The 21,973-nt window shown below is 54.9% G+C and overlaps 1 protein-coding gene across 10 annotated transcripts in view; it reads left to right on the top strand.

The window, feature by feature from the left end:
• Positions 1–221: 221 nt before the first annotated feature.
• The window catches only part of STEAP3 (STEAP3 metalloreductase), a 49,521-nt gene continuing 27,769 nt past the window's right edge, over positions 222–21,973 (top strand). The window contains exons 1-4 of one of the 10 annotated variants that reach the window (XM_046659678.1): positions 5,305–5,335; positions 10,850–10,935; positions 15,075–15,172; positions 16,337–16,497. In XM_046659678.1, the coding sequence (XP_046515634.1) occupies positions 16,485–16,497 (13 nt within the window). In that variant the 5' untranslated portion in view covers positions 5,305–5,335; positions 10,850–10,935; positions 15,075–15,172; positions 16,337–16,484. Of the gene's footprint in view, positions 323–5,271; positions 5,336–10,745; positions 10,936–12,624; positions 12,789–14,097; positions 14,159–15,074; positions 15,173–16,336; positions 16,498–19,626; positions 19,647–21,973 lie in introns of those variants that run through there. The other 9 variants (XM_046659675.1, XM_046659674.1, XM_046659681.1 and 6 more) reach the window with 9 other exon arrangements.

Genomic DNA, 21,973 nt, shown 5'->3' with positions numbered 1-21,973 from the left:
GGAAGCAGAGAACTGGGCAGGCCTGGAGGGAGGGCTTATCTTGGCGGCTGACCACAGTGTTTGTGAGTGACCCCGAGGCCAGTGACCCCATCTGTGCTGGGCTTGGCTATGACCCTCCTGCCCTTGAGCAGCCTCCGCCCACACTCCCTCCACCTCCCACACTGGGCTGAGTGAGCTCCAGCCCACAGGCTGCAGGCCCAGCGGCCAGAGGAGCAGCAGGACATGGAGAGAAAGCAGCTGGGGTCCTTGGGGAGCAGAGCCCCCAGTCCGGGCTCTGGAGAGCTGCTTGACATGAAGAACAGCACCTCCCACCCACCATCAGGTGAGATGGGCGCTGCTGGGTGGGGGGCCACAGGGAGGGCAGAGTGTGAGTGTGCTGTCACCGTCTCCCCCGGGGACCCCGGCTGGCTGGGTTTTCTTGTCTCAGTAACTCCTGGCAGAAGTCCTAGGACATGCCCTTCTCCCAACCCCTCCATCCTCTTCTCAAGAATCCAGCAGGGGACATGCCAGGACCCTGCTCTTACCATGAAAGGGTGACGGCCGCCAAGGGGAGAGAGGGTTGGCCCCTGCAGCACACAGATATTTCCCATCAGTTTTGCTCACACAATTGGCTTTTTCCCAAAGGACCTTAAGACAGCTTACACTGGGAAGCTTAATAACAAGACGAATAGTAAACCGGACCCAGAAAATCATGGACTAGGGGAAGGTAGAGTAGAACTCAAATATATTTCATAAGGAATATAGTCATGAATGTGGGTCTGAGGGTCCTAGTCACCATGGTGAATAGAGAAATAAGATCAGTTATTGGACAGGAGGGAGCGTGCTCGGCGTCTGTTTCTTTCTCGGGCCCTGAGTGTAGTGAAGGAAGAGTCATTTCCTCCAGATTTAGAAAAATTCAGCAGCAGGTCAAGTCAGGCTATTGGAGGAACTCGGAGGAAGCAAAGGGTGCCCTGTGACAGTGCTACCAGGGAGGGCAAGTGCGGCCCAGAAGACCCAGAAGAGGGTTCTGAGCGCCTCCTTGGTCTCAGTGTTCAGGGAGTTGGTGGGGTCCTTGCTTGTCCTGTGGACCAGCATTTCTCCAACTCTAATGTGCACACGCTCTCTGGCGGGTCTTGTAAAAATGTGGTTCTGGTTCAGGAGGTCTGCGGTGGGCCAGGGATGCTGCAATTCTAACCCCCCTCGCCGCAGAACGTCACGTGCGCACACTCGGAGCAAGGGGCTAAAGTCCAGACTCCTCTAGTTGCGTGCCTTCGCAGTCCCCACAAGGGAAAGCCATGCACTGCTACAGAGACAGGCCAGAACAGCTCCCGGGCTGGCAGAATGCTCCCTGGAGGTGCTGGGCCAGCTTCCCACACTCCCGTTGGACACCGACGGCGTAGTCACAAGCCAAGACACTTGATCTTACACAAAGGTTTATGAAGTGCCTACTGTGTGCCAGGCAGCTCCCTTAGAAAAATGGTTGCTCCCGCCCACCGCACCCCCAGTTCTTGATCCTCCCTGTCCTTTTGGCACCTGCCCTGAGAGCCTTCTCTACACTGGTGTGCGGGCCACAGTTAAACCTCCTGTGGACACGGCTTCTCATCCCACTGATCCGAGACAGCTTTTCCTCTCGGGAGAGCTCAAGTTTCAACAGAGGACTTGAAGGAGGGCAAGCCTTCGGTCAAAGTAGAGTACTAAACCCCGAGGGCCAGGCGGAGGCTCCCAGCACCCTGGAAGCCACACCTTAGAATGCTGTACCATATTGGCTCAAAATAAGCTGCCTGTGAAGACAGTCTGTGAGCTTCCCTTCCCAGGCCGCACCCTTTTGCCAGCTTGCCTCCCCATTCAGTGCTTCTCCCTCCCAGACCATTCCCGTTGTCTGCCACTGCCTCAGCTCTGGGTGGTTCTGACACGGCTTTACCACTGGGTCATCACGGAGACAGAGACGATCCCTCCATTTCCCCACATCACCCTCAGAATCCCCACCCCGAGTTGCAGCCCCACTTCCTCACATGAAGGAGCAGCTTTCTACACCCAGAGCCCTGGAGGAATCTCACTGCCTGGGCGCGTGGAGAGGAGTGCGCCCACCAGGGAGGAGCGCCCACCACGCTCCCCCCGGCTGCAGCCCTAGCCACGGTGGCGGGAGTAGATCCAGGGGGCCTGGCTCCCAGCCAGGGCTGTTGGAGTACATTGGGTACACGGCTTCTCGTGGCCACCTCGTTTTAATAGTCAATTAGAGTACTTATTTTGTGAAATGGATGTGCTCTGTCCCAGTCCATAAATGCGGGATCAATCCAAGAAGGGGAGCATGAACTGCGTCCCTCTCCTCTCGGGTCCGCGTAAGAGGTAACTCTAGAGTCCCTCCCTGGATACTCTTGTCCTCTTAGCCAGAGGGGTAGCCTTGTCTTCAGGGAAAAGGGCAATCTCAGGAGACTGACACCCAGGGGCTCCTTAAAGAGAATCCACAACAACTCCAGATGTCCCTCGGGGCGTGGACTGAGCACCTCCACTGCACCAGTACCAGCCAGCTCCGGGACCAGCAAGGGAGGAGACCAGAGCGGGTGGGAGCCACGGGGAAGCTGCCCAGAGATGCCGAGGAGGTGAAGAAGGCTGAGAATGGGGGCGCCTCCATTAGCCCTGACTATGTGCCAGGCACTGCTGTGGGCACTGAGAACACAGAAGTGAGGGAAACTCCCTGTCCTGGGAAAGCCGACCTTTCTGCGGGAGCAGACAGTTAATAAATGACAAACAGAAAAAGTGTGTTTTATAGTGTATTAGAGGAAATAAAGGCTATGTTTAAAAAGAAAGAAAGAAAGAAAGAAAGGGCTGGGTACATAGCTGAGGGATGGGAAGGATGGGGTGGGTCTCATGGAGATGATTATTTCAGCAAGGATCTGAAGGCGGAGGGCCATGGGGACGCCTGGGGTCCAGGGCGAGGGAACAGCAAGGGCCATGCGTGGCCTGCCTGAGGACCCCGCCTAATCCATTTGAGGAAAAGGGAGACGGCCAGTACGGCAGGACTGAGTGTGAGCAGAGAGAGGGGAGCTGGAGCCAAGATCGGAGAGCAGGCAGAGGGCACTGGGCCTTGCCGGCCATTGCAAGGACTCTGCTTTGACTCTGAGAGACTGGGAGCCAGGTGAGGGTTTTGGTGGAGGAGTAACGCGATCTGACGATTGTCTGGAAAGGACAGCTCGGATTGCTCTGCCCTTGGCCTGGCCACAGACACGAGTCTGGCACAGAGGAGGTGCTCAACCAACATCAGTGCATCATCCTCCCTCCTGTATCTGCAGAGGCTCATCTGCTTCCTGGAGTTTGGCCCCAAACGTATTGAGGAAACATTTATAGAGCTCTCACCCCTCCCAGATGGCCTGTCAGGTGGAGCAAGATTAGGCTCTGGGCATTCTCGGTCCAGGAGACACACGGCCAAGCACCAAAGGCCAATGGCCTGGCTGGTGCTCCGTCCTCCAAGGTGCTAGGACCTCAGAGGGCGTTCACCTCCCTCCCTCCCCTGCCTTTCAGGTGGCTCCATGTTCTTTTGCAGTTCATGGTCCCCTGAGGACATTCCTCGGTAGATCTCTGCCAATCCAGCCTTCAGATCTCTCTCTCTCCAACTCTTGGGGAGCCCCACCTGGAAGCCCACCAGGGCTCTTTGGAAGGATGGTAGATGATGCAAGGGTCCTTCCAAGAATGCTGGCAGACTTCCCAGCACTTCCATTTCTCAAGCTCCATCTCCTTGTGTGTCCCACTAGGGTTGTAGGAAGGATGCCCAGAGATCCCCATCGGCCGGAGCAGATATTTAAAGAGCTCCTCCTCTCTGCAGGGCACCGTGCGGGTTTGCAACCCACTGCAGAGGCAACTCACCCTTCAAGGGCAGGGAGCAGGCCTTGGACACCTGTGTCCTCACACTTGGAACATTGCATGGCATGGTGGGAATCCCCACTCCAGTGCTGAATGGATGGAGGATCTATGAGAACTGCCACGGGAGCTCAGAGAGGGTGTTGTCCTAGGGCAGGGTGGGTCAGGAGAGGATCTGGGCCTTGGGGCCTGGCAGAACGGAGAGCTGGGGAGGAAAGATGTTTTAGGCAGGAGGAGATCTCTGAAGGTGGGAAAGCACAAGGTGCTCACAGGCAGGTCTCGGCAGGGTGGGAGTGGGGAGGTGGGGGCGCCTCACAGCAGCATTCCCACCAGAGGGAGGTCAGAAATCTGCCTCTTCACCCTCTCTGTGCTACTTGGGGTCCAGTTGCGGGGCCATTCCTGAGGCCCAACCCCCTGCCTCTGCCTTAGGGTTCAGATAACCCCTCCCTAGGGCTTATCTCCCCAGCACAGGTTAGCTTCCTGAGCTCCTTATCAGGGCTGGTGGAATACTCTAGAAAAGAGTCCCAGGGTCAGGTAACCCCAGAAGATGAGCGACATTGGTGCCCTACTTATGGTCAGAGCCCCCACGTCGTCACCTGTAAAGGTTAGGGTGTAGCTGTCAGCAGATCCTGATGCAGCAGGCTGGGCAGTGCTGTCCAGCTGAGAAAGGGCCTCAGACAGGCACACCTGCCCCCCAGAAAGGGACCCAAAAGGCACTCTTGCCTTATACCCACCTCACTGCTGCGCTGGGATGCCATCGCATGAGGAGGGAGGGCATCGGGCAGTGCCGGGAACACCTTCCTCAGGGGTAGTGGGGCAGTCTGGAGCCCAGGGAGGCAAGCTCCAGCATCCCCAGCAGGTCCTGGAAGCCACAGGGCCCTTCACCAGCACCCAGGCCTTGAAACCTGAGGACTACTGGGAAGGGTCAAAGTTTGCGCCCAGGGTGGACAGGGGACAGAGATGTACCGGGACCACAAAGGCCTGGACGCAGCCTTGTTGAGGAGGGGCCTCTGCTGCCTGCTTCCATTGCACTAAAGAAGGAAGCCGGATCCAACCTGGTACGCTGGTCTCTTACCATCCGCACAACTCTGGCCTTCCACTTAACCTTGCTCATAAGGTGGACGTGGATTAGAGTTGTCCCTCACGTTAAGAGCGGGGGGCACCCAGAAGTCATCCTGGCCTGCACGTGCTCCAGAGTTCTGCACACTCCAACCGTGGGGGGAAGGAGGGGCGCCCGTCAGGAAGCCGCAGGGCTGGCTCCCACCCTCGGACCTGGGGCCTCCCCTGGGGCTGCAGGGCCAGGCAGGAATCGAGGACCTTGCGGCCCCAGGGGAGGTGGCCCAGCCGGATAAGCAGCGGCGGGCTGGCTGGCAGCCACGTCCCCCGCAGGTCCGGCCCCGCGGGCGGGCGGGGCGCAGGGAGAGGAGGAGCCTCGGGGCTGAGTCGCCTTCAGCCGCGGACCTTCAGCCGCTGCCGCTCCTGCGAGTGGCAGGCTGGAGAGGTGAGTGACCCCTCCCCCGGGTCGCCGCGGGACTGTGCTCTGCGCCCTGCCCCGGGAGCCCAGCCCTGGCGGCTGCCCCGTTGCACCTTGCGCCTTCGCCGCGCGGAGGCCGGGCGCCGCCGCACGTCCGCAGGCGGCTCGGGCCGCTGGGACTGAGCCACGTGCGCCGGGCGGCGGAGAACCCGGGTCCTGGGTGCCCTCCACCGCGCGCCTTCCTCCCCAGGGACTCAGGTGGCGGGCGTCGGCCAGGGTGGGCAGGCCGGGTGCGCTCCGCGCGGGCGGTGGGGCAGGAGGGAGCCGGCGCGCCCACCCCGGATGTAGCCTTGCGCGCCGCTCCCAGCGGACCCGCCGAGTCCACAGGTCCCACGTGCCCGCGACTCTGGGCCGCCCGGCTCGGCGCAGGCCCGGGAGCAGTGGGCGCGGCCTCCCAGCCCTTTCGCAGCCCCAGCAGGGCGGGCGGCGGGGGCGGGGGCTCCCGACCCCGGTCGGGAAGAGGCTGGGCTGACCGGTGCCCGCCTCTGCCCGAGGAGCGCTTGCCTGGCAGACATACTCCTACCTATTTCCCCGAAATTTGGGGGCAAGCTGCCCAAAGAGGTGTGGCTGGAACTTTGGTGACTCTGGGTGGATGAAGGCGTCTGAGCTATGTCGCTTGGGGGCCAGGAGGCCAGATCAGCGGGGAAAATGCAGGCAGGTCTTGCTGGAGCCCTGGCAGAGGGCATGAAAGGCCTCCCAATGGCCAGGGCCGCTTCTGAGACAGGCTTCAGGAGTGGGGGTTCTGGAAATACCCCCAGGGAAGTATTTCTGTCCGTCAGAGAGCAGTGATGATATAATTAATAGCAGACATTTACTGTGCGTTTATCTGTGCCAGGCACTTGCTTTGCACACAGTATCCCAGTTAATCCTCAGGACAGGGAGGCACCCTTATTACCTTCTTAGAGTTGGGGAAACTGGGTCTCAGAGAGTGTGGGTACTTTGCACGGATGCATAGGTACCAAGTTGCAGAAGTAGGATTTGTACACAGGTTTCTCTGACTTGAGAGCCCAGAGGAGCCTGTTGGTGGGGGAGATAGGCAGTGTTCTCAGAGGATTCTGGCAGCCCAGAGAATGCAGTGCTGGGGCCAGAATGACCATAAAACCAAAGGGTCTCACCAAAAAGTGAATCCCCCTGCACCCAGCCAGCAGCCCGAGGAGGGCTGAGACTGTGTCTTCCTCATCTCTACTCCCATCTGCATCTCCAGGGGCCTGCAGAAGGGCCGGCATGGAGCAGGTGCTTAATCAGTGTCTAATGGATGAACAGACTTCGTGGGGCCGAGGGCGTCTCTGGGGTAGAGAAGGTTTCCTGAAGGAGACCTTGAGTGGTGGACAGGTGGCCTCAGCCAGGCGACCTGGGAGGAAGGCCTGAAGTTGGCATGGGGTGACACTGGCCTCAGAGCGAGCAGGGAGCTCAGGCTGGGTCACCTGTTCACTAGAGGTTTGGACAGCTAGACCCAAGCCTGAGCTCTCCAGGACCTGGCCTGGTCACACTGGGACCCCAGGTGCGCCCTCTACAGCCTAGAGATGCCAGACAGGTAGGTTTCTCTCCCGTTCGTGTGTCCTGTCATTGCTCCATGGCTCTTCCCTCCTTGGACTTATCGGAGACCAGAGCATTGGGCAGGGCTTCAGGCAGTTAAAAAGTGAAAGTTAAGGACCAAAGTCCAAAGCTGCACACCTGAGCTGGGTGGGGGCTGGGGGAGGGGCAGCTGAAGCTGACTGACTGACTGACTGACTGACTAACTGCAGGGGAGAGCACCTGGCTATGGAGTCAGAGGGCCCCAAGTCTGAATGGCAGCTCTTTACCATGTGACCTTGGCCGAGACCTCAGCTCTCTGAACCTGTTTCTTCACCTGTAAAACCTTGTTAAGGGCTTTGCACTTGCTGTTCCTATGAAACAGGGACAATGATGCCTGCCTGGGGGCTTCACTGAGTTGTAGGAGTGCGGTAATGTCAGATCCCTCCGCCTCCCCCAAGATTTGAGTGTCAGTCGGCTGGGGACCTTCCAGGCTCATTGCTCTTCTAGTCCCAACCCCTTAGTTCATAAGGGAAGGTAACTAAGGCCCAGAGAGTAGCCTCCAGGGTCCCCTTCTCAGTGACAGAGCTGGCCTTGGGCCCAGGCCTCTGGGCTCCCTTCTCAGAGTCCTGGCTGATGCCTCCTAGCCTGGGAGAAGTCTGGGCCTCCTGCTTCATTCCCTGTCCAGCCTGCAAACCAAAACCCCAGCAGGCTGGGGTGATGTTCAGGAATGTTGGGGTGGGGGAGGGAAGCAGGCTATGTAGTGATGTCCGGGCTCCCAGGCCCCCCAGCTGAGGCTGGATCCACCCCTTCCTGCCCTCCCCGCCATGCACAGTGGCCCTGTCTCCCTAGGGTGGGCGGCCCAAGCTGAGTAAGTTAAGCACTCCATGAAATTGCTTTCTAGCATCTGGGCTGGGAACAGACCTGTAGACTTAAAACAGGGAAGTTTGCCAGTTGAAGCAGTTATTAAAACCCAACGCCAAGCTGGCTCCTTTCCTCCCTCTGGGGGTTGGAGGGGTGTGTGCTTCTTTTCCCACTCCTATCCTACCCTCACCAACCCAGGCCCAATCCAGGAGGCTGGGAGGGTCACAGAACTTGCAGAGGGGAAGGGGTGGGGTGGGGTCAGGTGGTTCTCAAATGTTCGGCACAGAAATCCCACTTCCTCCTGTGGGCCCCCTGCAGCTGGGCCCACCTGACCACCTACGGTTCCCAACCTCTGCATGTCAGCCCTTCACATCCTTGGCCTGATGTGGGGACCACACCCATCACACCTGAGATGACAGTCCTCGTGTCACTGAACATTCCGCTTCCCACGTGCCAGCCCCTGGGCCAAGTGTGTTCTACATGTGAGCCCATTTCAACCTTCCCACTCTCTTATGAGATAGATAATTTTATTCTCCCAACCATGTATCTTTCCAGAGATCACACGATATTCCAATCTATTCTATTCGTTCAACCCCGAACTTTAGGCTCCTAACCACTAACTATATATGCTTGTCCAAATTATGCCTCATCGTTTATTCATTCAACAAACATTTCCCAAGCATTAACTTTGTGCCAGGCTTTCAAGACCTAGCTGAGTCCCAGTTCTGGCAGATTGAGTCATTTATCACCCTACAGAAACTCACACCTTCTGCTTCTTCCTTTTTTTCTTTTTTTTACTGAGATATAATTGACACGTAACAGTATATTAGTTTCAGGTGTACATGATTCAATATATGTATGATTGAATATATGATGATTATGTATGGTTCAATATATGTATATATTACAAAATGATCACCACAATAGATCTAGTTAAAATCCATCACCACATAGTTACAAATTTTTTTCTTGTGATGAGAACTTTTAAGATCTACTCTCTTATCAACCTTCAAATCTATGATACAATATCATTAACTTTAGTCACCATGCTGTACATTACATCTCCAGGGCTTGTTTTTATAAATGAAAGTCTGTGCCTTTGGTCCACCTGCACTCATTTCACGCCCACCCCAACCCGCTGGCCTCTGGCAGCCACCAATCGGTTCTCTGTATCTGTGAATTCAGTTTTTGGGATTTTTTTGTTTTAGATTCCACATATCAGTGAGATCATACTATATGTGTCTTTGTCTGACTTATGTCACTTAGCATAATGCCCTCAAGGTCCATCCATGTTGTCATGAATGGCAGGGTTTTCTTCTTTTTTATGGCTGAATAGTATTCCATTTTGTGAATATGTGTGTGTGTGTATGTGTGTGTGTGTAGCACATCTTCTTTATCCATTCATCCATCAATGGACACTCGGGTCGTTTCTGCGTCTTGGCTACTGTGGATAATGCTGCAGTGAACGTGGGGTGCAGAAATCTTTTCGAGTTACCGTATTCATTTCCTTCGGATAGATCCGCAGAAGGGGGATTGCTGGATCCTATGGTAGTTGTATTTTTAATTTTTTGGAGAACCTCCCTACTATTTCCTTCACTTATTTCTGAATACAAACGAACATCATCATTGAGCACGAAACAGCATCATTGAGGCCCAGGTCCCACAGCTAATGGAAGCCAGGATTCAAAGCTGGAGACCTTCCCCCTGAGCTGGGGGTATTGACCACTGTGCCTGTTGTCAGGATGGGATCCACAGTTGCTGGTGAATCATAAACTCCTGCAGGGTCCCCTCCCCCCGGGCAGAATGGCTCCCTCCTCCTTCTGGTGTGGATGGCTCTCCATAAAGCTGTTCTGGGGGGACCAGGGTTCAGTTGCTTCAGCCACATAAGAACACTGTCACTGGAGAATTGCCTGATGCTCGGCTCTTCCCAATCAGTCTGTCCTCATAAATCACCATCGTCACCTGGCAGAACGTGCACCAGGTGAGCACTAATTGTCCTGCAATCAGGCAGTCATTTATTCCTATCTCCCTCTTCCGCTCATGAGAGCCAGCTGGGCTCTAAGCAAACAGCACATTTTCAAACCTTCTGGAGCTATCAGATTAGGAGATTAAACTGTCAAAACTATAGTCCCAAGATGATAAAATCCATCACAAGTAAATGTAAAGGAATTTGGGGACCCACGAATGGGCCTACGTGGTTTTGCATGGCAGAAGGGGCTGTCGAGGTCCACGTGTAGACGTCAGGTTCCCGGAGCCCGCGTGCCGGGGTCTGTGATGGAATGTCCTTCCTGTTCCTCTAGCAGCCGACGCCTGTGATGTGGCCCTCAGGCTGTGGGGAGGGGAGGCTTGTGATTTCACTGGTGGGCCTGGGCGGGTGACAGCATGCCCTGCCATCGGGGTGAGGGTCTTTCTAGGGGTGAATCACTCTGGACACACAGCTGGAGGGTGTCAGGGAGGTCCAGGTGGCTGTGAGGGGGGCCCGCCAGGTGGAGTCTGCAGAGACAGGATGAGCAGACGCCAGGCCAGCGGAGTCACCCTAGTGGGCCTTTTGGCATCTGAGGGGCCTGTGCTGAGGCTTTCTGGATGACCGGCGGGGCCTGTACGTGGGTCAGTAGTGCATTGGACACAGTGGGGCAGAAGGTCCGTCACCACTGTCCAGTGGATCAGCCACATGGCTGGGTGAATGGCTGAGCAGTGGTGACGGGGGAGACCAGGCCTTTTGTGGCTGGTCCATGGAGATGGCTCCAGACTGGCCAGAAGTAAGGTGGCCCCGGAACTGGAAGGGAGGGAGACAAGACGGCGCTGGCCCATCAGGGAAGCTCTCCCCGCCTCCACCCTGGGTGTTCCTGGACTGCAGGGCCGGAAGTCAGGATCTGACAGCACTCGGCTGTGGTGAGTGCTGACGTGGCTGCTTTTTGTCCTCTCCTAACCTTTGCTGCAATTCTTGAACGTTCTGACCTGGCGTGGCTGTGTGTGGCGAGGGGAGACGGGGTTCCCAAGATTGAGGGGAGCTCAGGGCTCCATGAGGACCCCAGGCGACCGGGAATCGCAGCTGGCCTGGACGTCTCTGGGAACCACTAGACACCTGTCCACTCACACCTGCAGGGTTTGTGTTCACGAGGAAGTGTGGTTTCATGACTGCAGCTTCTGCAAGGGGATCGGAGGCCACCCTGGAGCTTTGACAAGAACAGGTAGGACTGCGCCCCCCGCCCCCATCTACTGAATCAGGGGCTCTGGGCCTGGGGCTGCCCAGAAACCTGCTGCCTAGCCCCCCACCCCGTCATTTGGTATTAACTAACGTTTGAGGGCACTGCCTGAGCCCCGCTGGCCTCGCAGTGAGCAGAGTGCGCTGTGCGGGGTGTGTGCATGCGCAGCAGTGGAGGGCACGCAGGTCCCCCCTCAGGGAGCTGATGGTCCAGCCGGGTGATGATGCAGAACACCCCCAGGCAGCAGAGGGAGAAGAGTCCAGGCTGCATGCAGGGAGTGGCCACAGCAGAGCCCAGGAAACGTGCAACCAGAGCAGTTCCGAGACGTGGGTTTGGGGGTATCACGTTCACTGTTTTGCTTAATCGTCAGAAGAGAGAGTAACCTGCCCGAGGTCACACTGCCACCCATGGCTGCCCTGAATCCTCACCCAGGGCTGTTTAACTAGGTCCCCTGACGAACGCAGCTGCCTCTGAATTCGGAGCCGGGAGAGGTGGTTGTGGGGCTCTGAGGGCTGGGAGGGGCCCAAAGCCTCAGGTGCGTCCTCCGGGAAGGGGGGTTTAGATGGCCAGGAGGATGTCAAGACTTGAGGCGGAGGTAACGGCATTGGCGGACACGGGGACACGGGGACATGGGGACAGCAGGGGCTGGAAGGAGGGGTGGCAGAAGATGGACTGAGTAGGGAAGGTCAGTGTGGACGTGCAGGCCTGCGCTGGACTCCGGGAGATTCAAGAACACTCCCTCCCCATGAGAGACAAGACAGGGCCGCAGCAGGCGGAGAACCACGTGGGCCCTTTTCTGTTGCTAGAAATAAGAGAGTAAAGCTGCCCGGAGCTGTGGTGTGTATTCTGGTTGTCAAATGCCCAGGGCTACTCAGAGCCGCCATTTTCCGAGATCACCAGTTTTCAAACAAGTCGAAAACAGTTGAAGGTACTTGTCCTGAGACTGGGCTTAGCGTAATTTACCTCAATGATACAGAAGCCTCCAGACCTCCGGCCTCCCTTTGGGCTGTTGGTGTGGCCTCGGGGTGAACTGGAAATGCCATCAATACAAGCAGGCACATACCCGTCCATGCTTTGCCCTTGTGACACTGCTGTCATCTGTCTGTGGGTCCTTCTGTCTGTCTTTCTCCCCACCGTGGGCACTGACTAGCAGGTAAAGATGGCCAGAAAGCCTTTGTTGGCACAAAATGCTGAGAGAATTATCACTAAGCCAGTGACAGCCACAGTGATTGCAATAAATTACCCCCACAGCAATTGATAAATTGCCACTTTCTGCAGCTATTATGTTTGGCTTTGTATCCCAAAGAGTAAACGCACCTCCCTCCCTCTCTCTCTCTCTCTCTCTCTCTCACACACACACACACACACACACACCCCCATGGTGAGGCAATCTGCCCTACATTGGATGACACTTATTCATTTTATGCATCCTGAGTTCTGCTGGCTGTCCTGCCTCAGTTCCTGTAGCAAAGAGACTTGAGTCTGAGCCACTAATGATCCCCAGTGAGGTTTCCTCCCCAAACAGGAAGTATCAGGCCAGCGCCGTGCTCTCACAGTGCACTCTGTAACCGAGCATCAGTCACCACTCCCGGTCCCGTCCCTGCAGCCAGAAGCTGGAGTGTGGGCGGAGGGGGTGGCAGCCCAGCTCTCCAAACCCTTGGCAGGTCCCTCGCCCTTGGAAGATCAGCCTGAGTCCTGACTTCAAACCCCAAGTCAGGCTGTCCACAGGTCAGAGGGAGACCCCAGCAACAAGGGGTGGCCCGGATCCCACTGGGGTTGTCAAGGGACTCGACTTTCAGACCCTCACACCAGCCAGATGTCCCACCAGCCTGTTGTTGGTAAGTCTGGTGAGGGCACAGATCCACGATGGCATGGGTAGCGTGCGGGTCCTTGTCCCAACTCTGCCACCCCCTGGCCTGCTCAGGTGGGCCTGGCATCTCAGGGAGTCAGGCAACCAGAGCTGCCTGGCCTCGATTCAGGTGCCGCTGTTTGCAACTGGCAGCAAAGAGCACAGGGTAACAAAGTTCTTCCCAAAATAAAATGGGAAATATGGCCATCTGCACATTAGGTCAGGAATCTTTTCAGAGTAGAGGGTTCAAGGATTTATCACACAGGGTACCTTCAGTTGGTGTGAGCCACGGCTTTGTGGGTTCTGCTGTTAAAAAAAAAAAGAGATATTAGTGTTTATGATGCCTTTCTGTGGAAGGCTGGCCTGTTGGGAATAGTAAATTTTACTTATTGGTAACCATTTCTGGGTTGGTTTATCACAGCACTGCTGCTGTAAGTAATCAAACTGGATTTTTCCAGAATGATTCGAAAATCTAGATGTTTGTAAAAAGCCCTATAAATTATTCATTCACTTCTATTTTGCAAAGTGGTGTGGTGATAAACCTCTCTCTTCTGTCAGACCGAACTTGCACGTGTGTGTGTTTGTGTGTGGATCGGCTCGCGTATGTGTTTGTGTGTGTGCCCCGCTCTTTGTATTCTCTATTGTAGGAACTTCTCAGCCTTCCTTTTAAAAATATAATGATTTTTTTTTATGATGTCTAAATAACGATTCCAGGCAGTATTACAAGAAATGTAACAGTAAAATGTTTGTAAGAGGCCATCAGAAAGGGAAAATGCCCACAGAGAAAACAGAAATGCAGCAATTAAGATGTGTGTGGCTCTAACACGGCTTTTAACCCTGGTTTGAGACTGGCAGCCTCTATCCTGTCTCCCCTCAGGTCACTGCGGGGTCGGGGAGGGGGACCTGGACTTGGGTGGAGCCTCCTTCTTGCCCCGGGGACCCCTCAGCCTGACGGGGAGGGAGGGAGGGCCTAGGACCTGTGCCACTGTGGTTTGGAATCTAGGCTCGTGGGCAGCCCCAGATTTGCAGAAACATGCCCGAGAATGAGAGGCTGGAAAGTATGAGTTGGCTGCTCAGCAGGGCAGAGGGAAAGCGGAGAGGAAGGAGTGGACCACCTCAGAGCCCAGTGTAGACCAGGGGACTGGCATTACTCATGCCGGCAGCAACGAGCCACCCGGCCTCACCTCCCTGGACAAGGCTGAATGCAGGGACTGGACGGGACTAGGGCAAGAGCCAACTTTGGGGCCTGAAGGAAGTCCTAACTGGGCCTCGGTTTTCTCATCTGCAAAATGACATAGCGACAGCCTTCCACACGTCGAACCCGCATGTACAAGTCCGCGGTCAGGCTCTCTCCACAGGGTGAGTCTGGCCTCGCCTCACAGTACCTTGCCTTCATTTGACTCCTGATTATGGCAGACATGCCAAGTGCCAGAACCTTGCTGGCTGCTGGGACGAGACGTCTCAGCTGAAAGGGTGAAACTCACGGTCCCGGGGATGCCCGGGATTGCCACATGAAGCAGCTGTAAGGGCAGTCGGGGGAGGGAAGGGGGAATTAGGCAACTTCCCCGAAAGCTGCTTCTGTTTGCCTGGCAAGTAGCCAGCTTTTTACTCAGTTGACTTCAGATCCGTAAAATGGAGAATGTTTTACAGAAGCTGTTATTCATTTTGCCTAACTGGAAAACGTGAATTGTTCATATCGAAAGGTATTGGTATTGATATTAACATTAGCACATGGGGAAGGGTGATGGAGATTATGGGGGGCTAGGGACCCCACCACCAGCCTCCCTTGGACCTCCAAGGGAAAGGACCTACCATTGTGTGCTGGTTCCACCCGGTTACCTGTGCTGCAGAGAGCCCAGTGGACCGGAGAAGCGGGGATTAATCCTGCCTCTAAGAGGAGGTAGGGTGAGGGCTTCACAGAGGAGGTGGCCTTTCTGCTGGATCTTGAATTTTGTCTTTTGGAGGGAAGGGACTTTTCAGGCAGAAAGATTAGATCTGTGACCTGGGCAGGAAAAAGCACGAGGTCTGGGTGAGGTGGCCAGAGATGAGCCTGTAGACCAGGCTGTTTATCTGCAGCGTTTAAACACATCTGTGCATTAGTCTTCTGCGCTATTAAGTTTCTCAAAGAGAGAAATGCCTGACCAGGTCTAACGCTATGTTCAGGCTTCAGTAGGGACGAGAAATTCTGGGTGTCACTTAATCAGCACCGGGTACGGGAGGGCCCCAGCTGTTCTGGGGGGAGCAGCCAGGATTCACAAGCATACTCTGCCCGCAGGCACAGAATCCAGCAGTGAAGTCATTCAAGCCACAGACATGAAATGAACACCTACTTGGTGCCAGACCCCAGGCCAGGTGTTAGAGTCACAGAAATGGGTAAGAAGTGGCCCCTAGTCTGGGGGGGTGAGAGACACACGAACCACTGTGTGTAGTCAACGGTAACGTGACAGAAGTGCAGAGTGAGTCCCAGAGTGCGAGGTCCCCTCTGTCCTTAAGGGCCTGGGAGGAAGCCAGGAGGTCTCCTAGGGCTACCTGGAGCAGCCTTTTGAGTTCTTGGTGACTCTTGAAAAAGTCAGAGGTCTGCATGGCGGGAGTTTGGGAAGTAATTGCCTGACCCTCCCCACACAGAGCAGTTGGAGAGTGGAAGCTGACTTTCCATGTCCTCGGGAGTCCAGAGGACAAGGTTGCTGAAGGTCAGGGGAGGGCCCCTCAGAGACTTCTTGGAAAAAGGTGGCCCGTCAGCTAGGCAAAGCTGGGGAAGCATGCATCCCCAGGAAGCCCAGGAATCAGGCCACGTGAGGCAGGCCGAGCTCCTTGGCAGAAGCCCCTGGAGCTGCCTCTGTGTGTCTTGGCTGCCTCTGTCCCTTCCCTGCCTCCACACCTCCCCTGCCCAGGAGTAGGGGGGTCTGATCCTTGATGCTGCAAAGCTACACCATGGCAGGAGGAGGGGGTGAGGGGCAGCCACAGCCCACAAGACCCATCTGGTCCCAGGGTTTGCACCTCCAAGTGTCCCTGGAAAGCAGGAAGTCACCCAACCTCAGATGCTGAGGCTGCAGATTCAGCTGCTGCTGCCTGATCCTGACTGGATTAAGCGGCCCATGGGAAGCTGGCTGCCCCCACTTGCCAGCGCCCTGAGCTCACTGGGCAGAAATAGGCCACTTCTCCCTGGCTTCCCCAGTGCCTGGGCATGCCCTCATTCAGGCACTTTGCTCCTTGCTGCAGGGTGTAGCTGACCTTTCCTCTAAGAGCCCCAAGAGCCACCTGCCAGGCTAGGTACTGGGTGCATAATAGGTATTCAGGAAATAACGAATGAGGAGGTTTTCCAGATGAGGATTGGTAGGACCAACTGTTGCATCAAAGTGCACAGGTTGTGCACTGCACAACTGCAGAGGTACTGTTCACAGGGACGGCAATGTAAATGGTGCCCTGGGGGTGTGCAGCATGGGGACTCTGGGGCTGGAGCATCCTCCTTGCTTCAAACCCCTGGCCTTGGTGCTGACCACTGGGCCTTCCTCCTTCCCCTTTCTCCCTTCCAACCAGCACTGACCACGTCCTGCCTATGTGCTGGCAGTGGGTGGTGACGAACCGTTCCAGTGAGCAGTTCTTTTAGGCCTGGCTGTCAGTTTGTGGTAGTGAAAGAGAATCCCGGATGTGGAGTCAGGCTGTCTGAATTCTTGTCGTCCAGGGAATGTGGTCCTCTGGTAAGATCTCCCAAGTCGGGGTGTTGGGAGCTTCTGGGCACCCAGGATCTGTGTGGTCTCTGGCTACCACTCCTGTCTTCTCTGTCAGTCCACAGTGGGCCTGGTGACCCAGGTGCGGGCGGGGAGGGGGCCGAGGGAGCGGTCACTGTGGGGTTTGCCTTATTGGCTCAGTGAACAATGCCGCGATGGCCTTGACTGCCTTCTCCTCACCAGAAAGAGCCCGCTCTGGGAGGCCAAGGCTTGCACAGGCATGGGGCATGTGCATCTGACTCTGAAGAAAGAGAGGAGCATAGGGAGAGAGCATCAATACCCAGGGTCCTGGGGTCAGGGAGAGCTTTATGCGGGAGGCAGGCTGAGAGCCTGACTGTAAGAACCCAGGAAGAAGGTCCAATCTGGAGTGGTTCTTACACGCCAGCGATTCATTCACCTCTCACACTGACTTTATTGAGCATCTACTGTGTGGGTTTCAAAGCGTGGTCCTGGGACCAGCAGCATCAGAAATTCTGGAGACAGAGCCCAGCAATACATTTTAACCAGCCCTCCAGATGACTCCAGTGCAGCTCAAGTTGGACCTGCTATGTGCCGGCACTGGGCTCAGTGCTGGGGTTGCAAAAGTGAGTTTGACTCAGTCCCTTGAGGATCTTGGAGCCCGGGGAGGAGACAGGCAGGAAAGAGAGAAATGCTGTCAGTGGGAGAGGAGTGGAGGCAGAGAGGCAGCTGGCGTGGGTTTGACCGGGAGCTGGGGATCCTGGTGAGGAAGGGTGGCCTGCGGACCCCAACAGCTCGAGGATTGTCCCTGGCAGGGAGCTGGATGTTGGGACTAGCGGTCTCTAGAGGGCTCGGGAGCCCACTGGCCAGTCCCAAACCACCCTGGTGGTTGACCTCTGACCGCCAGCTCTCCTTACTATACTCCTTCTCTGTTCCACCGCCCCCTGCCTCTTCCCTCCCTGAGTCCCAAAGAGCAGCAGGTCTTTTCTCCAGTTGTCTTGGTGAGAAGCACGTGCATGCCTCCAGGCCATTCTCTCAGAGCACATGGACAGTTTAGAAAATTTCAGAGTAAATTTTTCCATTCAGCAGAGAACATGGTTTATTGATCTAGGTACATCTACTGCTTTATGCAGGCAAAAGGTTTAAAAAAATCCTGGAGGGAGGCAAACAAAATGAAAAATGAGTGATTTTGACAGGCTCAGACCGTGGCAATTTACTTAGCTCATATAATCCTTACTACCGCTCATTAAAAGTAAGTAATATGGCTCCGTTGTGCAGATAAGGAAACTGAGGCTCAGAGAGGTAAAGCAACTCCCCAAGGCCACCCAGCTGATAAGTTCTGGGGCTGAAATATGCCCCCAGCTGCCTCCAAGCCTGTGCTCTTGCTGGCCTACCTTGTAGTTCCCTGAGGTAACTGATCCTGAGTAAATCCAGAGGCTCCAGATGTTTTCCTGAGGGAGCAGGCCTGGCTGGACAAGCTCCCAGTGACCAGTGGGCATTCAGGGCCAGGTCCTCTGCCTGATTCGGAGGGGAAGAGTTTGGTGGGAACGGGGAATGAACAGGACCCGATGCCGGCAGATTTGCAGCTGTCTGCCAGTTCCCAGCTCCAGGTCCTTACGTAAACCCTCAGCCCTTTGGGTGAGCGGCAGAGGCTGCCTCCCACCGCCCACTCTCACCAGACCACAGCTGCCTTGGTCACGGACCCACCCCGGGAGCCGGTGGGGTGGGCTTCAGACCTCAGCACCCTTCCCTGCAGGCCGTCCCGCGTGGCCCTGGACTGGCTGGATGTGAGCAAAGGTTGCGGGGCCCGCTCAGAAGCCAGGAGGACTGGTCAGCCACGGGCCCATCTCCCCTGCAACAAGTTAGTGTTGATAACATGAGCCTCACTTATCCACAGGTCAGGGCACTTGGGAACCTCAAATATGTGGAAAACAACTAGAAAATAGCTTTGGAAAGTTGCAGAACCGCCCCCATTGATGTCCCAGAGTCCATGCATTAAGCTTGTGAAGAGTCCTGAAGCCCTCGCCCAAAGCCCGTTTACTCTTGGTTTGCAAACGTTAATAACTGGCTTTTCTAAGAGTATATAACAACTTGACTGAACTATAATTCACCCATTTAAATTATACAATCCAGTGGGTTTTAGTGTATTCACAGAGTTGTATAACCATCATTACACTCAATTTTAAAACATTTTCATCACTGCAAAAAGAAACCGTGTACCACTGAGCAGTCACTCCCCATCTTCCCTGAACCCCCCTCTCCCCCCCAGTCCCTGGCAACCAAATCTATTTTCTGTCTCTATAGATTTGCCTTTTCTAGGCATTTCCTATAAATGGAATCATATAATATGTGGCCTTTTGCGACTGGCTTGCTTTAACATAATGTTTTCAGGGTTCTTCCAGGTTATGGCAGGTGTCAGTACTTCATTCCTTTTTATGGCTGAATATTGTTCCATTGTGTGGCTCGACCACATGAGTTTATGCATTCATCAGTTGACAGACGTTAGGTTGTTTCCACTTTTGGGGTATTATGAATAATGCCACTAGGTACATTGGGGTACACATTTGTGTGTGGACATATGTTGTCATTTCTCTTGAGTGTCTACCTAGGAGTGGAATTGCTGGGTCATATGGAGAGTCTCTGTTAAACCTTTTGAGGACCTGCCATCCTCTTTTCCACAGTGGCTGCCCCATTTTACTTTCCCACCACCAGGCGATGAGGGTTGTGATTTCTCTACATCCTCACCAACACTTGCGATCTCTGTCTGTTTTGATTCAGCCATCCTAGTGGGTATGAAGCTGTATCTCATGGTTTTAATTTGCATTTCCCTGCGGGCTGATGATGTTGAGCATCTTTTTGTGTGCTGTCAATAATTTGTATGTCTTTGTAGAAATGACTACTCAAATCCTTTGCCCATTTGTATGTAGGTTGTCTTCTTAATATTGAGTTGTAAGAGCTCTTTATATATTTAGAAACAAGTCCCTTATCAGAAATGTGATTTGCAATATTTTTCTCCCATTCTCTGGGTTGTCTTTTTCCTTTCTCAATGGTGTATTGTCTGTATTTCTTGTGCACAGTAAATTAGCCGGACCTGGGGTGGCTTTAAGAGGCAAGCAGGCAGACAGACAGCTGTGACAAATGTCCCGACAATGAGGGAGGATGTAAGTCTGTAAAACAATTCTATCAAAATGGAGGACAAGACCCAAGCTTATCCCCTCTTGCAGCACAGGGTGATCCCTGGGTTATGGGTGGGGATCTGGCTGTCTTCTCTTGGAATATGTACTGCGTGCAGGAAGGGTTTCTGCCCCTAAAGCAGACGTGGAGTAGGTTTTGAAGCTGTGAGCTCCCGGGATGTGTGCCTTCAGTCAGAAAGACACATGGAACCTCTCCAGTGTGCCGGGCATGGTGCACAATGCTAGTTACAGCCATGGAACAAAACACAGCGATCTCTACCCACCCCCAAAGCTGATAGGACAGGAGGGCGGGGAAGAGCAATGAGCAGAGGATCCACCAGGCAAGGACTCCCAGGGAAGTCGTCAACCACAGAGCAATGCCCTCAACATCCCCTACCCAGTGAGGGAAGCTGGGCAGCTGATGTATTTTCATTTCACATTGAGGAAATTGAGGCCAGAGAGGACGTGACTCATCCACTGCCTCCCAGTGGGGAAATCATCAGGACAGAACCCAGAGTTTCAGTCTCTCAGATCGTACTCTTTCCGTCTCTACCCTTCGCAAGACTTTGTGTTGTCATTTATGGCTGGTAAGTCCCTGGTGCTGCTGTAGACACACACCAGTTTGCCCTAGGGACGCAGTCTATTGGTGGGTCCCTGCACACTGCCATTTCTGGCCCCCGGGCCTTTGCTCACACAGGCCCCTCGTTCTGGAATGCTTTTCCGGGGCTCTTTCTCACATCCTTCAAGGCTCAGCTCAGGTCACCTCCTCCAGGAAGCCACCAAGCTTGCCCTCTGAAGTCAGTGTCCTCACCTCAGGAGACCTCGTTCAGTTAGGTCTTGTGCCTGTCACTCCCTTGGGGCACTGGGCTCCAGGATGGCTGTGGACCTCCGCAGGGATTATAAAGGGTCAGTCCCATGGGGCAGGAAGAAAACTTAGAACTTCTATTTGTATTTATTTATTTATTGCTGGGCGAGAGTCATCCTGAGCTAGCATCTGTTGCCAATCTTCCTCTTTTTTTCCTCCCCAAAGCCCCAGTGCATGGCTGTATATTCTAGTAAGTCCTTCTGGTTCTATGTGAGCTGCCGCCACAGCATGGCTACTGACAGACGAGTGGTGTGGTTTCACGCCTGGGAACTGAACCCTGGCCGCCAAAGCGGAGTGCCCCGAACTTTAACCACTAGGCCATCAGGGCCGGCCCCTATTTGTATTTAAATTTTAGCCTCATCCCTTTACATTTATGTTTGCCTATATATGACATATTCTGTATATAACATTATGGTCCACAAATTACAACGTTTTAAATTTCTTTATCCTATAAATAATGTAGCAGCAATAGGAATGTGTGCCCCCAAATTCAATTTTACTGCCCAGATAAAATGTAAGAATAGTTTGAAGATAACTGTGGGCCACTCGAGGACAACAACTGGAGCAGATTCCTCTCTCAGTCCCCAAGGCGAGCAGGGGCTGGAAATGTCAGCTCGGGCAGTCTCTGCAGGGAGAGGTGGAGGGCACCCCAGCCAGCCTGCAGGCCACCCCTCCTCCCTCCAGCTGCTGGGTGCCATGGCCAGCCCCCCGCCCCCATCTACATCTGACCCCGTGGTGACCCCTTTGTGGTGGCACCTGCCCCTGCCACTTGAGTCTGAAGAGTTGTCTGCTGTCCATGCAGGAGAGGCTGCAGGGCTGTCCATGTCATGACTGCCCACCATTAGTGACGTGCCTGAGAGCTGGCAGGAGCTGGCAGGAGCTGGCAGGCAGGCCTGTGGGCCAGCCGTGGCTCCAAGCCACAAACACAGCCCATGTCATGGTCCTGCTGGGAAGTGGGAGGGGCCCGATGAGTTGGGCAGAAGCCCAGAGGGGCCTGGGACCCGTGGTTTGTGCCAGTTCCTGCACACCCGAGCCTCAATGCCGTTTTGTCTGCAGCTTGGCGGGGGGCAGGCTGGGCAGGTCTGTGTGCAGGCCGCAGGCCCCAGCCCCCACCTAGCTGCAATTTGATCCCCCCAACCCCCCTCCCCCAGGTCTGTAAATAGAACACCCAGGGAGGCGGGTCCCAGCCAGGATTGGTCACTCTCTCAACTTCAGGCCATGTGGTCATGCGACAGGGCCTCCACAGGACCTCCGGGGCCTCAGGACACTACCACCCAGCCTATACTTGCCACCTTGACTCCAGCAGCAGGGCTGTGCTGGGCACTGGGAGGCAAAAGAATTGTGGGAGGCGACCACGGCCTGTGAAGCACCTCAGAGAATAGCGCACATGCACACACACCCCTCAGCCCATGAAGCATTTCAGAGAATACTATACACACACACACAAATA

This window comes from Equus quagga, chromosome 4 (assembly GCF_021613505.1).
Source record: "Equus quagga isolate Etosha38 chromosome 4, UCLA_HA_Equagga_1.0, whole genome shotgun sequence".
Lineage (NCBI taxonomy): Eukaryota > Metazoa > Chordata > Mammalia > Perissodactyla > Equidae > Equus > Equus quagga.
This window is presented reverse-complemented; position numbering and strand designations above follow the sequence as displayed.